Genomic DNA, 19,684 nt, shown 5'->3' with positions numbered 1-19,684 from the left:
AATATTCGGCGTGTGGCACCTGGTATTAGAGTTCGATTAGTTACTACACGAATTCGGTTGCCTTCGTTGTGGAATTGGTAAAGTTTTTGGTAAATGACCATGCCAACCAATGCCCAGAGAATTAATGTGCTGGAAGCACAGGCTGAGACGCAAGCCAACAATGTGGCTATAAAGATGGCCAGACTAACGAAACGTGTTGATGAATTAGAGGGATCACAAAAGCATCAACAAAGACCTTGCAAGCTCAAATAGCTGATCTGACTGCAAAGATGAATGTGATGGTTCTTGCTATGGGAAACTCTTAACACTCTGGGGTTTAACAAGACCAAGGTACCAGAACCTAGGACGTATGGGGGTGCTTGTGATTCCAAGGAATTGGAGAACTTCTTGTTTGATATGGAGCAGTATTTTCGCACCTCGAGGATGGACTCAAAACAGGTGAAAGTGGATACTGCGACTATGTACTTGGTTGGTGATGTCAAACTGTGGTAGCGTACTAAGTACAGTGAAATTTAGAATGGACATCATGTAGAAGATTTTTGGGCAGATTTGAAGAGAAAGCTCAAGGCCTAATTCCTTCTTGAGAATGTTGAGTACAATGCTAGGAGGAAGTTGAGAGACCTCGAGAATATAGGGTCAATTAGGGAATACATGACACAATTTTCTACTTTGATGTTAGATATTAGGGACATATCGGAAAATGACAAGCTGTTCAATTTTCTTGAGGAGTTGAAACCTTGGGCAAGGACAAAGCTTCATAGCCAAAGAGTTCAAGACTTGTCTACTGCACAAGCTGTCGCGGAATGCTTGACTGACTACGCTAGTGATAATACTGCCTCGTCCAAAGAGAGTGGTGTAGGTGGAAACAACAAAAAGTCTTTAAAGAAAGGAAAATCCAAAAGTGGGGGAGCCGATAGTAAGGCGTCAACTTCAAAAGAAGCTTCCTTGTTTTAAGGGTTCAACACACCCAATGGAAAGGGTAAAATTTCATGTTACTTATGTTGAGGCCCTCACGGAGTTTCTAAGTGCCTTTATTAGTCATCACTCAATGCTTTACAAGATTCCATTGCGTAGGGGGCATTGGAAAGTGATGAGGAAGAGGAGGATACCTTGAGGATAGGTGCAATGCGGCTAGTGAACACATTGGAAAAGCAGGCAAAAGCACCAAAAGTTACACAGCCGAAAGGAGTGATGTTTGTCAACTTAAGGATCAATAGGAAGAGTACCCATGCTATTGTGGATACTAGAGCTACCCATGATTTTGTTTCACAGGCAAAAGCATGGAGACTCAACTTGTCCTTGGAAAAGGATTCAGGACGCATGAAAGTAGGGAATTCTGTAGCCTAGCCTACTTTGGGAGTAGCCAAGCAAGTGACTGTGAAGCTTGGGCAATAGGCAAGCCTTTCCATTTTTTTCTTGTATATGTCTGCGCACATGCAAATGTGTTGTTAGATTAATTTTAATATTTTTGGTATATATATGCAAGCTTTGCTTTGCTTTGCTCTTAAATAAATGCACTTAATACTTTTTGAACTTTTTAGTATACAAATGCACTTACTATCTATGCCAATACGATGCGTAGCTTCAGGGAGACAACTAAACCCACCCTTGCTCATTTTTCATTACATTAGAGTGGTATAAGCGCAACACATCATTGTCCTTTGTACCTCGTTGAATAATCGGTAAGGACTCATTTCATATAGATTTGACAAGTTTTTATGCTGGCTATCAATTACCTAACACAACCTCCTCCTTTACAGTTTATCCCAAGCCTGGTAAATAAGGAGGGTTGCATTAGGTAGTTGACAGCTAGCATAAACTTGTCAGATCTATATGATATGAATCCTTAACAATTATTTGATGGAACATCCCCTATGAGCGATGCATTGCACTTATACAACACTAGTATAGCGAAAAATGGGCAAGGGTGGGCAAGGTTTTAGTGCCAAAGCAACACGCCATGTCGCCACCTAGATATGTAAGGGTTCCTGCATCATTCTAGGCTTGGGCGGGTAAAGAAGATAGTTTTAGAGACTAGGGCTAGATTAGCAAATTGAAACATAGGGACACTGACATATAAAAGGATGGAAATAGTTGGCACAATGATTGGAAGAAATATTAACATCTTCCTTTCAAGAAACTAGGTGGTTAGGAGAGAAAGCTAAAGAAACTAAAAAAATCACGATTTTACTATGTTGCACTAGAAAAGAAAAAATATAGGCTAGGAATCATTGTAGTCGAAGACCTAAAAGATAGTGTGATTGATGTTAAAAGAGCAAGGGTGAGTCACAAAAATCAAGATGGTCTAAGGTCAAGAAATAATTAACATCATTAGTGCCTATGCACCTTAAATAAGCTTAGTGTTAGGGGTTGACAGTGTGACCTCAGTTAAATGGGGAGGAGAGATGTCTTCACATGCCCTCGCCAGGGATTTTTATACTAGATGTTGAATTACTCGGATGATGGCTTGTGTGGTTGTCTTGTTGATTGAATATAACAACTAGTTCCACATGTCATTGAGTATGAAGGTCGTTTGTCTTCATGAATACATTATTGTTGGAACTGATATTTCATGCCTCTGATGGCTTCAAAAACCTCTCGAGTGTTCATGACAACCAGATTGAATGTGTAGTTGTTGGCTGACTCTGTCGAGGGAGAGGCTCGACGAGTGCCGCACGGCCTGTTAATTGAGTTTAAATTGGCGGTTTGTGACAGTTAGTATCAGAGCACGGTGAACATGAGCCCAGTGGGCGTGAACACTATGAGTTGGAAAATGAGAATTTAAAATTTTGTAAAACAGAACAATGTGGAGGTATGTAAGGCAAGGGATGAGTCAAATGAAAGGCGTGCCAATAGAATTTGAGGCCGCCAAAGAGAATCGATTTTGAAAATAGAATTGTGGAACTTGAGTAAGTCACTCCATGTATGAAAATCCCTAGTATAGAGTAGTTGGAAGCCTCAAAAATCGGTTGAAATACATTGAGGGCATGATGCCATCTCCCATCTCATGAAGGAGAAAGTCAAACAGAGCTTGTGGTATTCGAAAGGAGGATTGAGCAGTCGGAACCTTATCAAGGGCATGCCATCCATCATCCCAAGGGGTAGTGCCAATGGAGCTTGAGGCCTCCCTACGGAAAGCAGACCAATAGAGCTTGAGGAGAGCTTAAGGTCTGCCAGAGAATATTGAGTTATTGGAAGCCTTGAGTAGGCTGGATCATATCGAGGGCGTGATGCCATTCATTGTCCCAAAGGGTAGAAGCAATAGAGCTTGAGGCCTCCCTGCAGGAAACAAACCAATAGAGCTTGAGGTTTGTCAGAGAATATTGAACTGATAGAAGCCTTGAATTGGCTAAAAGACATTGAGGTCAGATGCAATCTAGAATTCCATGGGTTTGGGCCAATAGAGCTTGAGGCCGCCCTCTATGGAAGTTAATTGAGATCGTTGCTATATTGCGCGTACAGAGGATGGGAAAAGAATCCATGACAATTTGATGGGTAAGTGAGCAGAGGACTTCTAGTAAGACTACAGAGAGAAGATAATGGTTCACACCAAACACCCAAGAAAGTAGGCAAGGTGCCACACAAAAGTGCAAAAGGGAAGGCAATGTGAACGTTGCATGCTCCGTAAGTCAACATGGTAGAGAAAGGGTAATGGTTCACACCAAGTGCCTAGGAAAGTAGGTAGGGTGTCACACCAAGCGCGAAAGGGTTGGTAGGGTAAAAGATGCATGCTTCAGTTGGTATGGCAAAGATAGAATAATGGTTCCCGCCAAGTACCTAGGAAAGTAAGCAGTGTGACACGCTAAACGCACGAAAAGTGGTAGGCAGGGTGAATGCTGCACACTCTGACCAAGTTAAGATAGATAATTGCAAGCCTCTGACGACTTGAACGATGCTACAATGAGAGTTTCGGTAGATTTCAATACCCAAAGGACAACCAACTGGAATGGATGAGTCGTATATCTTTTCGGTTCTTTACCTGTCATTTGTCGTAGTTACCTCACATAGCCGATGAGTTGTATCCTTTTTCAGATCCTAACCTGTTAGTTGTCGTCATTATCCCACATAGTTGATGAGTTGTACCCCTATTTAGCTCTTTACCAATCAGTAGTAGCAATTAACTCAGATAGTGGATGATTCGTTTATCTCTTCAGCTCTTTGCAAGTCAAGAGTCATCGTAATCTCATAGAGTGGATGAGTTTGTGTCCCTTTTCAGCTCTTTACAAGTAAGTATTCATGGTTCCCTCATATCGTGGATGAGTCATATAGAGTAGATACTAAATATGCAGAGTATAACCTTGTAGATATGTAGTCAATGGAGAAGGTCATTAACAACAAGAGTGTGAAGCCTTTTTGCAAATACATCGACAAGGTTGTTAATAGAGTGAGTGGGGGAGAATGTTAGGGGTTGACAGTGTGACATCGATTAAATGGGGAGGAGAGATGTCTTCACATGCCCTCGCCAAGGATTTTTATAGTAGATGTTGAATTACTCGGATGATGGCTTGTGTGATTGTCTTGTTGATTGAACATAACAACTAGTTCCACGTGTCATTGAGTATGAAGATCTTTGTCTTCATGAATTCATTATTGTTGAAATTGATATTTCATGCCTATGATGGCTTCGAAAACCTCTCGAGTGTTCATGACGGCCGGATTGAATGTGTAGTTGTTGGCTGACTCTGTCGAGAGAGAGCCTCGATGAGTGCAGCGCGGCCCATCAATTGAGTTTAAATTGGCGGTCCAAGACACTTAGCAAAAAACATGAAAAGACAATTTTCGAAAGATATGGATAATATTGTATAAGGGATATCAAATATTGAGATTATTCATTGGAGTTGATTTGAATGGACACATTGGAAAGGACAATAAAGATTATCAGAGGATCTATGGAGAACATGGATAAGGAGATAAAGATGAGTCTGATGATGATCTTATGCTTTGCCATGTCATATGATCTTATTATAATGCATACATGCTTTAGAAAGAGAGAAGATCACCTAATAACCTTCAAGAGTGAACAAGGTAAAAAACAAATAGATTTTTTCTTAACTAGGAGGGTAGATTATTTAAGTTTATAATTATATTAATATTTTTTTGATAGCAAAAGAAGATGACTTTATTAAGGAAAAAAAAAATGTGCAAGAAAGGGAACAAAATCCTCCAAAACAAACGAAAGGAAAAAATGGAAAATTAAAAAAAATTATTGAAAAAAAATTCAAACATTCAAACTAACAAAGCCAACCAATCCCATTCAATATCCAAAGACCTTGCTCCTTTAAAATAACCAACAGAACCACACCAAACCAGGCCAAATAATGAGCTTCTCCTATAACAAAGAGTCATTCAATTTTTATTTTCCATAAATATACAAGCATTTCTTTCAATCCATAACCCCAACAGAACTGTGAATAGTATCCTTCCTTTTACCAAAACCAGCAAAAGAAGTGGCCAACAAATCCTTCACTTACTTCGGACAAACCCAATTTCCTCCCAAATGACCAAAAAGCTTATTCCATATATTTCAAGCAAACAAGCAGTGCAAAAACAAAATGAGACGTTGTTTCCGACCTATCATGACAAAAAAAACCTATATTAGGAGTAAGTTTCTTTAAAGGTCTCCTACTCTACAATCGATTGTTGTCGTTAACTCTATTAAGAACAACCAACCAAATAAAAACCTTGATCTTTCGTGTAAGGATTGTAAAGTTATTTTGAGTGAAAGTTTGATTAGAAAACATAGAATTTTAGTGTTATATGTATGCATTAAAATATGGAAGAAAAAGAGTAACATATATCAATGTAAAATAAGTAGGTGGTGGGAGCTAAAGGAAAAAAATATAATAAAATTTAAAGGTAAAATTATCAAAGATGGTTATCAGACAATAGAGGATAGTGTAGATGCAAACACTTTGCGAAGTAGAATAGCTAGCTCTATTAGAAACATAAGAGAAGAGATTTTGAGTGAATCTAAAAGAAGATTTTTCTCGTCCAATAAAGAAAGTTGGTGGTGAGGTCAAGATGTCCAAAAAACCATTAAAAATGAAAGAATTTGGACTAAAACATGGCAAAATATAGAAACGTGAAAAACTTTAATAAGCATAAAGAGGTGGGAAAAAATGCAAAAAAAAAAAAAAAAAAGGCTGTTTGTGAAGCTAAATGTAGAGCACATAATAATTTATACACTAGAATAAATACAAAAAAGGGGAAAGAGACATATTTAATCCTGCTAGAGCCAAAAAAGAAAAAGCAAGAACTTAGGAAATGTAATATACAAAAAAATGAGGATGATAGTGTCTTGGTCAAAGAAGACACCATGAAAGAAAGATGGCAAAGTTACTTTACAAGTTGTTTAATGAAAACCAACTAGAGGACTTAAACTTAGAATTGACAAAGGAAGAAAAGGAATTTGAGAGTAATTCACAAAATTAGAATTAATGAAGTTAAGTTTACTTCAAAAAATGATGAAAAATGGAAAAGCTATAGGACCCGATGATATCCCAATTGAAGTTTGGAAATGCCTAAGTGAAAACAGAATTATATGGTCAACTAGTTTATTTAACACAACCATAAAAACTAAGAAGATGCTATAGATGAATGTACGAAAGGCACTTTAATACCAATATAAAATAAAAATAAAAATAAAAATAAAGGAGATATTCAAAATTGTAATAACTATCACATAATTAAAAACTTATGAGAAACCCTAGGAAAGGGTAATTAAACAAAGACTAAGGATAGAAACGAGGGAATCAAGAAATCAATTCAGTTTTATGTCTAGGAGATTGACTACAAAATCTATTAAATCTTTTAAGAAGATTAACAGAAAATTTTGGAGAAAAGAATAGGGACTTGTATATGGATTTTATTGACTTAGAGAAAGCCTATAACAGGGTAACTAGGGAAGTTCTATGGTGGGTTTTAGGAAAAAAAAAAAAGTATACAGTAGGCATACCGATGTCATAATGGATATATAAGATAGAGTAAGGAATGTAGAGTCTAGGGAATTTCCAATCAAAATAGGTTTACATCAAGGATCTGCTATGAGCCCTTATCCTTTCACATTAATGATGGATGAACTTACTAAAAGTATCCAAAATGAGGTTCCATGGTATATGTTGTTTGCAAATGATATTGTCTTGATTGATGAAACTAAGGGTAGAGTAGAATCTAAGTTAGAATTATGAAAAGAAGCTTTAGAATCTAGAGGTTTTAGGATAAGTAGAAATAGGAGAAAATATAAGAAATTCAGTCATGGTAGGAGGAGTATTGGAGAAAATATTAAACTTGATAGTCAAGAAATTAATGGCAGTAGTAGATTTCAATACCTTGGATATATTATGCAAGGTGAAAGAGAAATCAAAGAAGATGTAATACATAGAGTTGGATGGGTAAAATGGAGAAGTGCTTCAGGCATGGTGTGTGATTGTAGAATACCCTTAAAAGGGAAGTTCTATAGGATAGTTATAAAACCCAAATTCTTAAATTTTGATTTCAACTCAAATTTCGAAGCTCCAAAAGTACGAAAATTTCAATGGAAATTTCGATTTCGATGTCAAATTCGATTTCAATTTGAAAAAACACCAGAAATCAATAGTAAAGCACGGAATTCTTTTATGAAACTTTAGAATGGTTAATAGGCATAATAATATAAGTTTTAGTACTAATATATTACAATTTAAATACATCTCATTTATGTATGAGGTGGAAAAGTTGTAATATAATATGTGTATCAAACATATTTGTAAGATAATGCGTGTTAAACATATTTAGTTAATACAAATGAATTCATATATAATTTAAAATTTATTTACTATACAAACAATGATAATTTAGACATGATTGGTTAAATAAAATGTTATTGAACATTTATATGAATTTAAATATTGTTTATTATACAAGTAATGATAATTTAGACATGCATGGTTAAATAAAATGTTGTTGTAAGTTTATTTTTTTCATATAATTTCAAATGCTTTCATAATAATCTTTTGTTTTGATAAAAAAATAACAAAATAAATTAAACAAGAAATTTCACTTCACTCCTAAATCTCTTATTTGAATTTCGAGGAAATTTCATTCTATAGTTAAAATTTCAACAAGTTTCTCTAAAATTTCGAGATTTCAATAAATTTCAAATGATTCATTGAGATTTTGACGGAAATTATGTACGACAGAAATTGACTGCATTTTGATTTTAAAGGTGACGGAAACCGGAAATTTCGACAATTTTGTGGAAATTTAAGACCATGATGAAACCATCCATGCATAATGCTGGGCAACTAAGAAACAACATATCCAAAGGTAAAAGTTTCCATCTTGCCGAAATGAGAATGCTAAGGTGGATGAGTGGTATAAGATTAAAAAATAAATTAAAAAATGAACATGTAAGGCATTTCACTTGTAGAAGAAAAGAAAAGGGAGGGGCAGCTCAAATGGTTTGGGCATGTGCAACATAGCCCAAATAGTGCATTATTTACTATCAGAGGTAGTAAAAGTGGTACAAGTAGACCTAAAATACTTGGAATGAGATAGTAAGGATTTAATAGCACTTAATTTGCCTGAGGAAATTGCCCGGCTTGGCTTGTTGATGCTGTTGTACTACTTTTTTAGAATTTACTTTTTTCTCCATGACCTGTATCAGTTTCATAAATTTTGAGAAGGACAAAAAAAATAAAACAAAGTGGAATGAAATAGATCTGCACATGTTGATGAGCCATGCTATCAATGGAAAAGATTGTGCATACCCCAAAGAAAAGCACCACAAAAACATTTATGAAGCACCTGATGATGAGAAGTTTAGGAAGGTACCAAAGAAGGGTGTTAAAGTTACAAGATGATAAGATCAGAGAATGGGGGGTGCCTGATGATGAAGCCAATGAGGAAGGAAAGCTGCTGATCATATTTAGTTTTGGTTCTCATGGTCAAAAAGTACTCAATAATTTAGACTTAAAGAGCTGAACTTTTCCATGAGATCCAAATGCATGAAGAAAATTGCAGCAATCCATTATTTTTTGAGGCATCCTTCATCTTCCCCCTCAGCAACAAGTGAACATTCCTACTCATTTTTCATCCACATAAGATAAAGCCCAGAGCATTCGCTATGTCTGAGTTATAGCACAAATTCAAGGAGAATTCAGACACTCCCAAATCTTAGCAGTAAAATGCAGCAGGAGTAGACAGATAGTCATTGTGAACTTGAAAATTCCCAAATTTGATTAGCGCTAGGGCACTTCTAGAGAGGCCGTGCCTTGGTGCGATGGCCAGTGCCTCCGCCTCGGAACGGGTGGTCTCGGGTTCAAGACTTGGGAGCGGCCTCTCCAAAAATGGGGGTAAGGCTTGCCGACATCCACCTCTCCCAGACCCCACTCAAAGTGGGAGCCTTGTGCACTGGGTACGGCCTTTTTTCCCTAGGGCACTTCTAGAATTGAAAAAGTGAAAACAACCAATTAGTTATGCACCCAAAACTGGCAAGCTAAAAGCTACTCCTAGAAAATTGCTGAGTTCCACTTTCAACCCAAGTTCATTCCCAACTATCAATGAATTTGTGCTTCGTAATAGAGAGCTTCTCCAGCAATCTCACTTCTATATTTAGAATTTGAAAGTGAACTTTGAGAAACAAATGAAACACTTAAATGGAGAACAAAGGGAAGAAGTGAAAAATCAGCGCCTATGTACTTTGCTGCACCAAAAAGGGAAAAATTTAAGACCCGATCCTATCAAGTCACTGAGTTTGGTTTTCAGGACTACTTATTTTAGGGATTATGCAACTGATGCAAAATCTTCCACCAACAGGACTATTTCTAGGCAATTATGGCCACAGCTTGTGAGATTTTTCGCTATAGGTGACTGGATTTGAGTAGTTTATTGAGCTGACAGCAAGCTGCAGAGAATAATAGGAGAAACATAAACATGAAAGGAAGAGAAAGATATTGGCCTAAGCAATCATACCTCAGGTCCAAGCAACATTTAGGAAGAAGGAAAAATTCCACCCTCTAGGAATGGCAAAAAGCTGGAACTTCTCAAACTCATTTTATTACTAAAGAGATCCATACACCCCATGGAGTCCTTTCCTTTGTGACCAAGGAGACTTTGTGAACAAGTGAACTTGGACCCCAAGAAGTCAACCAAGATTTGGATCTATCTAGAACTTCTAGACTTGATAAAACAACCCAAAATAATAGAGAGAGAAAAAAAAATCCATACACCATTGGTCCACTGTTACAAATCCATGACTCAAAATTACCAAAATATCTCTGGCCTTAAAAATTAAAACTTAACCAAAGAAATGTTTGGTCACCTTAGGCAAGTTCTAACTCTGAATCTTACTTAAAAACAACATTTCTCGGGGAATTTAGTTTTCCTCTACTCTTGTAATATTTTCCAAATTTTCCTGGTATGCAATTTGTGTTAGTAATGCATAAATAAGAGCCCGCCTGTGCCCTTTTAATTAGACAGATAATCGCCTCATGAATATAATAAAGTAGGGTCACAAAGGTTACTTTTTCAAAAAGATGCATGATTTAAGGTACCATGATTTAAGGTACCCATGTCCTGCCACTGTTCATAAAACAGTTTATAGTGAGACAAAACAGTGCCATCACATCTATTGTGCTCTATTACGAATCATATGAAAAAATATATTCAGACAATATGTATGAATGGAGCAAAAATGGAAAAATTATCTACATCTTCAATATGATTGATAAAAACAGGAAACCAAAATCCTAAAATGTAGAATCCAAAGAATTAAGAAAAATTCATTCAAGCTTTGATTTCATTTGCCTACAAATATTAGGCATTGGTAGTGTGACTAGGCACTTATTGTATTAAGCCAAAGAATTGATTCCCTGTCTTGAATTCTCTCCCTTACTTTCCTTCTCCCCTAAAGTTTCTCCCTCTTTTCTCATCTTCCTTCTTTATTCTTCTGTTCTCTTCCCTCTTCTCTATACCTTTCCCATTCTGTTATCTCTCTGTTTCTCCATTCTATATCACACCATCTAACCAAAAAAAGATAAGAGAAATGTACAATTACTAGATGCACAAAAATGCACAAACCTTATTTGGTACTAACCCCTCAGATTTCATTTCTTCAATCAATGCTTCAGCTTTTCTGTAGTTTCCATCTGTAGAGTAAGCATTGAGCAAAGAGCTGTAGTGGAAAACATTAGGAGTGTGACCCTCATCCTTCATTTGTTGAAAGTAGCACTCTGCCTCCTTTGATCGATTATTTGAAGCACAAACGGCTAAAAGAGTGCCATATATCACACTATCCATGCGCAGCCCATTATATTCCAGCTCCTGAACCAGCTCTAGTGCCTTAGAGTATCCATGTTCGACTTTCATGCAGCCTGCAAGTAGCTAAACATAATAGAAGCAATAGTTAATTAAACCACCACCAGAAGCAAACAGCATAATTTACAACAATAACTCAAATTTCCAACAAATTAAGGCAGTGCTCAAGTGCCAAAATATAGTGAGATTGTTCCATTTTATTTCTAGAGTGTTAAAAAAAAGTTGTATTTGTGTGATTGTAAAATACCCATAAAATTAAAAGGGAATTTTTATATGATGACTATAAGGCTGGCTATGCTTTATGGTTCAGAATGTTAGGCAACCAAAAAACATGTACAAAAAGTAAAAGTTGTCGAAATGTAAATTTTAAGGTGGATAAATGGGATAACATTGAAATACAAACTAAGGAACGAGCATATACGCAATAATTTAAACATAGCACTGGTCAAAGACAAGATAAGGGAGGGGTTTACTTAGATGGTTTGGGCATTTGAAACACAAGCCTAATAGAACACTTTAAGGAGTGAGTTAGTTATTGTCTTTGGCATGAAAAGGGATAGGGGTAAGCCTAAATAACTTGGAATGAGGTAGTAAGGAAAGATTTAATAGCCCTTAATCTAATAGAGGAAAATGCTCTCAATCAGGTGAATAGGAGAAAAAGAATTCATGTAGCTGACCCCACCTAGTGGGTCTTAAGGCTTGTTGTTGTTGTTGTTGTCGTTCTTGTTGTAACAGGCTTTTAGTTATTATCAGCGAAGTAAATTGAATCAACGCTGAGTATTCATATAAGCAACCCTATATCAATCCTTTTAACGTCATTTATTAACTTTGCTGATTCTTATAACAATGTTAATTTGCGCAACCACCGAGTGTTAAGATGTTAAGAGTAATCATAATCAAAATTAAAATGAGATGAAATTGCAATACCGTACTGTACGTAACAGCATCTGGTCTTATACCACTCCGCTTCATTTGATTAAATAATTTGATGCCGCTCTCAAACTTGTTATTCTTGATCAAACAACCGAGAACAGAATTGCAGACGATGACATTATTTCTGATTGATTTATCTTCTATGCTATTGTAAATTTCTAAGGCCTTAGCTGGATTGATGCTTTTCCCCATTAACTTTATGTAACTGCTATAAGAGGCGATGCTTATCTTTCCATGCCTTTCCATCCACTCAAAGAGCTGCAATAATCACAACCAAAATGCCAGTAACCATCAGTGATGACAGATGATGGAACTTTAAAACAAAACAAGTAAATTAGGTTCAGAAATCTGTGGAGAAAAATCCATGGGGAAAGAAGAGAAAGCTGTCAATGCAGTTAAAATACAAAAATACACAGAAAATAACACACAAAACTTGTAGCGCAAGAGATTACAACAACTTTTTTTGCCCTCATGGAGGATGAGTAAAAATTGTCAAAGATACATTGACCTATATTTTCCTGCAATAGAATCTCCTTGCATTGGAATGGCAAATACTCTTCAATGAATGATCTATTTTTGCAACACTTTATCATATCCCTATGCAATCTGCCAAACCTAAATTTTCTCCATTTTTTTTTTCACTTTATCGTTGTTGAAGGTGTTAGGAAGGTAGAGAAGGAAACAGTTGGAATTGATTTCTTGACAAATTAGTCCAATACTTCCCATACTCAACCAGAAGTTTAATACATTATAATAAGGTCTAATGAACTGCAAAATCACAATTTCACAATTTAAAGAAAGATATAACAAACCCTTCATTTCGCTTTTCAGCATCCTAACAAATCATTCATTTCAGTAAAGCAGTCAAGTAGGCCAAGGCCCATCTGGAAATGCTTTGAAACCAAAGTGAGACAATTCAAAATTACTTATTAGTTACCAGCCACTCACTTGATGGGAAGTTACCTTTGACCCAAAATAAAGTTTTGGAGGAATCTTTAACAACCCAACATACCTCTTAAGAGTGATTTTAAGTTCAAGATTACTTCTCAACTCCAAGAATGTAATCACCAACTAAATATTCGAAGCTAATTTATTTATACTAAAAAAATGCTTTCAATTCAAAGCTATTATAAATAAGATCTTAGTAAATTTACCACATTTTTATTCATCATACATGTTTGCTCATCAAACACATGGTAATTCAATTTCAAAGGCTCCCTCCAACTCAAAATTTCATTTCTGTTTTAGCTTTCTTTTTGGTTCATGGTGCCTAGGCCTTAAAGAGTGTGGATAAGAAAAAGATTATTTAAGCACTCATAACCCTGCAATTGCATTAAAATTCTCTTTAATGATAAACAATTCAACAATAATTGTCTAACCAAGACCAATTCTCTCCCAATAAGTTCCTTCAAAAGTCGAATTTTGCATTAAGAATAGGTTCATACATCTATACCCAAACAAATATGGCCAAGGAAATGAATAGAAATTTTTAAGCAAGATTTCGAAGGTTTTTTCTGTACACAATTACATTCCTAGAATGTTGCAAAACATTCTTTATTGTAAATTGTTGCTCTGCATTTATATATGGATGTGAGGTTAATATGAAAGAACAATCCAATTCTTCAAATAGAAAAAACAGACTTAACAAATACAAGTATCGACGATAGCACATTGAATTAAAACACTGAATGGATTGAGTTGCGGACCTGAGAAAGATCCTGCCATCTGTCTAATTTCCCATAATGGCGCAAAAGAGCATTCAAATCTTGCACCTTCAGCATCCTTCCTGACCTGTAAAACAATAAATTTTCCAGTTATCTCAACCTAACAAGATTAGAACATTAGATCTCATAATGTAATACAGATTTCAACAGAGAAGACCCAAATAAACATATCATTCTTGTATTGCAAACAAAAGAAAAAAAAAATTAGATTGAATTACGTAGATATTGTGACCAAGAATCACCAACCAATCTAATCTTCAGAAAGCCACTAATTTTTCAGATTTTCAGAACCAAATAATTTTATATAACGAATTGCTAATCTATTTTCCTTTTTCTTACAAGCAATGAGAGAATTCATTGAAAGATCTTCATGGGAGTGCCACCAAGTACAAGAAAAAGAGATTAACAGGTACAAAAAAGTGTGAAATCAATTGCTTGCCAAGGTACTTACAAAAATCAAGAATTGTGTAGGTGTCCAGCATATACAACCTGCTAAATGAGCAAGAGTTATAAGCTATCTATCCTTGAGATTTGTGAGAGACGTACCCATTCCATCAAAGGATCTTGAGTTTCTCTCTCCACACCACCAAAGAATAGTGAGAGGGATCAAGGATAAGGGTTTTTTTTCCTTTTCCTGTGTGTAGGAATACCCCTCCAGGCCCCTATCTCCTTTCCCACCATGATATAGCCCAGTGCTGGCTGGCCAGAACAGTCCAGTGACAGTGAAGCAAATGATGCAGATTGCAGTATCATCTTTCCATAAAAGGCACCTAACAACCAAAGTTATTCCCCTTCTTCTAAAGGTTATTGATAGTGAATTTCTTCCCCAGAGTCGCCTCCTAAGAAACAAAACAACTTTGATTGGGGCTGGAAGTTTCTTGAATAGCCTTCTAGTGGAGGTTAATCCTGGGTTCAGCAGGGTTGTCCAGCTTCTTATAAAAGGATATAACCGTAAAGTTGCCCCTTTTGTTGAGCCCCCACCTAGGCACATTCAGGTTGGACGATGAGGGACTTTACTGCATAAGCAGCCATAAAAATCAGCAAGAGTCCCAATCATAGGAATTTCTCACAAAGGGTATGTCCCAAGCTGAACCATTTTCCGATTGATAAGCATACACACTCTCTAAAAGATCTTTATTGCAGGATAAATTGAAAATGGCAGGAAATTGAGTACCAAGTGAGATGAATGACACCAAGTGTTGTGCCAAAAGAAGACATTGTAACCATTTCCAACATTGAATTGGATGACACTTGAAAGTGAAGAAATCTTCCCAACCTTTTCTAATCCTTTTCTAGACACCTACCCGCCGTACTTCGTTACCTCTTTGGATGTGAACCAATAGTGATCAAGGTCATACTTTGAAGCAATAATCTTTCCCTTGAAAAGTCTCGCTCACTCATGAGTCTCCATAGCCATTTTCCAAGGATGGCATCATTGGAAAACGAGAAAGATTGAAGACCAAAACCACCTCTTTCAATAGGCTTCCAAACAATTCCCCATTTAACTAATTGAATTTGACACACTTTCCCACACTTTCCCAAAGAAATCTTTTCTAAATGTCTTCCAATCTTAAGGCTACAAAGCAAGGGGTAATTTTGTTTCCAACTTTTTTTTTTTTCAAATCTCCTAGCAATAGGCTACCAGACACACTTTTCCTTGAACTTTGCACCAAGGGGTAGCCGTAAGTAGTTCAAAGGTAAGGTCCACCAGTTTGCAGCCCATGATACCACATACCAGTGATGAAGAAACCATTATTCACATCCCCTATGCGAATAAGCTCGCTTTTTCCCAAGTTAACTTTCAACTTGGAAATTGCTTCAATGCATGATCTTAAATTTCCCTATAGAATGAATAAAAGTGACATTCAAAACAAGAACTGATATCTCTCTCTTCTTTTGATAACAAAAGAAATGTAACACGAGAAGTATGTCTCTTAATGTATCTTCTTTTATATTGAAAGGGATCTGAATAACTTTCATATTTTGAAAAACATTCAACATTAAATTATCATATTTGAATTATTTACAAATTTCTTTACATATGATTATTATATTAGAATTATTGCACCTGATATGTTGTATACCTGTCCTTGGTGTATTTTATTTATAATATCTTAATTTAAATCTTGCATTATTATTTCTAGTAATAGTTTCCAAAGTCTCATAAAGAATTCCATGCTTCACTTTATATTTCCATCATTTTTTAAAGTCAAATTTGAAATTGACATCGACATCCAAATTTCCATAATTTTCAAGCCTCTAAATTTTAGTCAAAATCAAAATTTTATAACTTGCTTTGAAGCAAAGAAGGATGCACCTCAAGTTAAGGATTTGATGAGCCTCTCTGCCTCACAAAAGATTATGGTGTCATCCACAAACAGAAGCTGAAATGCTTCGAGCTCCCTGCCATTTCCTTTTACTAAAAACCGCTTCAGAAGCCTTTCCATAGAGGCATTTTCCAGGAGGAGGCTGAGAACCTCCATTACTACAATAAAAAGCAAAGAATACAAGGGTCTCCTCGCCACAAAACCATGGAAGAACTGAAAAAGATCAAAGGAAGACCATTAACTAGAGTTGGGAAGAACAGCATGGTAATACATTGTCCAATCAATTTGCACTACAAATTCCCAAAGCCCATTTTTGAGGACATAGAGAAGAAAGTCCCAACAAACATGGTAAAAAGTTTTTCCATGTCAGGTTTGCAAATAACTCTCTTTCCAGCTCTGGAATGACAATCCACAATTTCAAAAGTGATACGGGCAGTGTCCATGATTTTCCTCCCTCCAACGAAGGAATGTTGGTACTGTATGATAACTTCCTGTATTGCTTTTTTGAGTCTTGAATGCAAGCACTTCAGATAAAAGATTATAAACATATTCCACCAAGCTTGTTGGAAAAAAAAACATTATTTTAACAGCCCCAGTGGCCAGTATTCTTAGGGACCATAGAAACTGTTAGATTACCACTTTACCTAAAAGCTTAAGCTATTAGGTTGTGGGCCAACAATGTATATCAAGCTTTAACACTCCCCCGCACGCGTAGCCCAACAGCACGTGGAGAGATACACACGCGATAGATAACACCCATTACAGGGAATATAATAATATTTTTTAAAACACACATGGTAAATGCGGGCAATAAGACTAGAACCACGGCCTCCTGGTAACCAACTCTAATACCATGTTAGATTACCACTTTACCTAAAAGCTTAAGCAATTAGGTTGTGAGCCAACAATGTATATCAAGCTTTAACAGAAACAAAGGAAGAGCTTATGTTGTCCACAAATATGCCCAAAGTATGAAAATCACCAAAATGTTTCCCATATTAGATTTAAAAGATCCTAATTAGCTTGGAAAAAAGACATGGTAAAACCATCTAGGCTTGGAGCTTTATCCCCATTACAATTTTTAAAGGAGGAAGAAATGTTTCAAATTACAAAATTGCCATTAAATTTGTTGACATTTACAATTATGCCACCACCTCTTTACAGTGGCACTTAAAAGTGGCCAAAAAGCAATCTTTGATTGCTTCTTCAAAATCCCTTAAAAATCACTTATATAAGTGGTTGTACAGTACCACCTTTTCAATAAGTGCTTATTAAAATGTAAGCCAAACAACACTTTTTTTTAATAAGTACTTATTTTAAGTGTTAAGTACTATAAGAACTTTTTTTTAGTGCTCTCTTATTGGGGTCAATCCATACTACATAGCAAGTTTATAGCATCTCATAGAACTTTTCTTTCAATTTTAAGAGTATTCTACAATCACACAACATGCCTGAAGCACTTCTCATTCATCCTACTTAACTCTATTTACTATATCTTCTTCAATTTCTTCTTTGACTTGCATGATAGATCCAAGCAGCAAAATCTATTAGTGACATTAATTTCTTGACCATTAGGTTTAATCTTTTCAACATTCCTCTTAACATGACTAAAATTACATTTCAAATACTTCGTCCTATTTTTAATTATTTTAAAACCTCTATATTCTAACCTCTCTCCAAATTCTAACCTGTATCTACCCTACTAGTTCCTCATGCCCCCTGCCCTTCCCTCTACCTCCCCAAAAAAAAAAAAAAACACTCTAAAAGTGATCAGCCGAAAGGCTTGCAAGGAGTTAGGGCATGCCCCACACTGTCGAACAAAGCCAAGAAGCTTTTTCCATAGCCATAAATCCTCGGCCACAAAGAAACATGAACTCATTTCTCCCTCAAAATGCATGACCCAGGCAAAATTTTAATTTAATATTCATGCGTCATTTGGCAAAATCCCTAAGATTGCTCAGAAAACAAAATTACAGAGTTTCATCTTCAGTTCTTCATGTAAAAAACATAAGCTGCAATCTGGGATTTCACTGAACAAGCTAAATGGCAGAGATTACAAATATAGATAGAAAATATATTTTCCCGGTTCTGGCAGATTATAAAATCCACTTGATATTCCAGTTTCCCATTCATGTTTAACCAATTAGACTCGTTAAATGTCTTGATAAAGTGACAATGGCAACAATTGCGCACCAACCACATAAAAAAAATGAAAATAGAAAAAAGCAGAACACCAGTGTGTGGGTGTGTGAGAAAGAGAACCTGGAAAGAGCAGAATCCAAGTCGGAAGACTGTTGAATTTCAATAACAATGGCTTGTCTTCTTGCGTAGGAAATTGGGTGAAAGTTGTGGGACGCGGTAGAAACGTTGGAAGGTTCAGCGCGAGACTCTGAGAGAGCAGTAGTTGCAGAGATGAGAAGAGAGTTCTTGAGTCTGGTCGGATAAGAAGGTGGATAAGCAATGGGCGACGGAGGGATAAGGACATGGATAAACCCACTCCCGAATGCACAAACCTCCATTTATCTTCCTGCTCCAACACCCAACCCACCCGGCACCCCACACTTCACACGTGAGAGAGAGAGAGAGAGAGAGAGAGAGAGAGAGAGAGAGAGAGGGCGGGAAGAGAGAGGAGACGTCTTTCCTTCTTACCAAGTCCGAATGGATTCCGGGTGCTTACGCTGGCTTTGCTCACCTGGTTCAAAGCAAATTATAGAGCCTCTCTGGCTTTAAATTATTCTTATCTTTATTAATATTTAAAAATTTATTTTTAATAAATATATAATTTATAAAATAGAAACACCGACATGTGTAGTCTAAATTCAACAAAAATTTATTTCTTCTATTGATTCTAATATGAATTAGGCATGTGCATACGTAATATATGTGCTCCGTCGCTTTCTATTATATTAATAGTATAAAAATATTTTGAAAAGTTATAAATAAATATAGGGATATTTTGAAATAATTATGGAAATTTTTTGAAATAATTGAAAGTAATTAAAAGAGTGAGTATTGTAAAATAATTATTAGTAGTAATTTTATATTTTTGACAAAAAATATCAAAGGAAGAATCTCCTTTGCATTATTAGAGATTATAGATTATAGAAAATAGGGGCATTTTGAAAAGTAAACAAAGATTAAAGCGGAAGGAAAAGTATTTTTAAACTTTTTAGGAATGGTTAAAAGTGAATTGTAATGTTTTTTTTATATTATACCCTTAAGTGTTCATTTTTTTAACAAATGAAAAAATACATTTTTATGAGGTTAATTTTGGGTTTTAGAAAGAAAACACCAAATAGGGAAATCCTTTTTTTAGTAGTATAGATGTCCATGGTCATGCATGTCTTTTCTCAAATTTTATATATATATTTTTTGAGAAAATAAGTAAAAGTTAAACAAAATTTA

General features: G+C 35.8%; 1 protein-coding gene across 1 annotated transcript in view; it reads right to left on the bottom strand.

Annotated features, from left to right (window-relative positions):
- The window catches only part of LOC131164715 (pentatricopeptide repeat-containing protein At1g10910, chloroplastic), a 40,363-nt gene extending 21,366 nt beyond the window's left edge, over positions 1–18,997 (bottom strand). The window contains exons 1-5 of the mRNA XM_058122133.1: positions 18,929–18,997; positions 18,542–18,806; positions 13,935–14,019; positions 12,223–12,486; positions 11,059–11,361 (exon numbers count right to left, since the gene is read on the bottom strand). Of these exons, the coding sequence (XP_057978116.1) occupies positions 11,059–11,361; positions 12,223–12,486; positions 13,935–14,019; positions 18,542–18,798 (909 nt within the window). The 5' untranslated portion in view covers positions 18,799–18,806; positions 18,929–18,997. The remainder of the gene's footprint in view (positions 1–11,058; positions 11,362–12,222; positions 12,487–13,934; positions 14,020–18,541; positions 18,807–18,928) is intronic.
- Positions 18,998–19,684: the final 687 nt, after the last annotated feature.

Source organism: Malania oleifera, chromosome 9 (assembly GCF_029873635.1).
Source record: "Malania oleifera isolate guangnan ecotype guangnan chromosome 9, ASM2987363v1, whole genome shotgun sequence".
NCBI classification, from domain to species: Eukaryota; Viridiplantae; Streptophyta; class Magnoliopsida; order Santalales; family Ximeniaceae; genus Malania; species Malania oleifera.
This window is presented reverse-complemented; position numbering and strand designations above follow the sequence as displayed.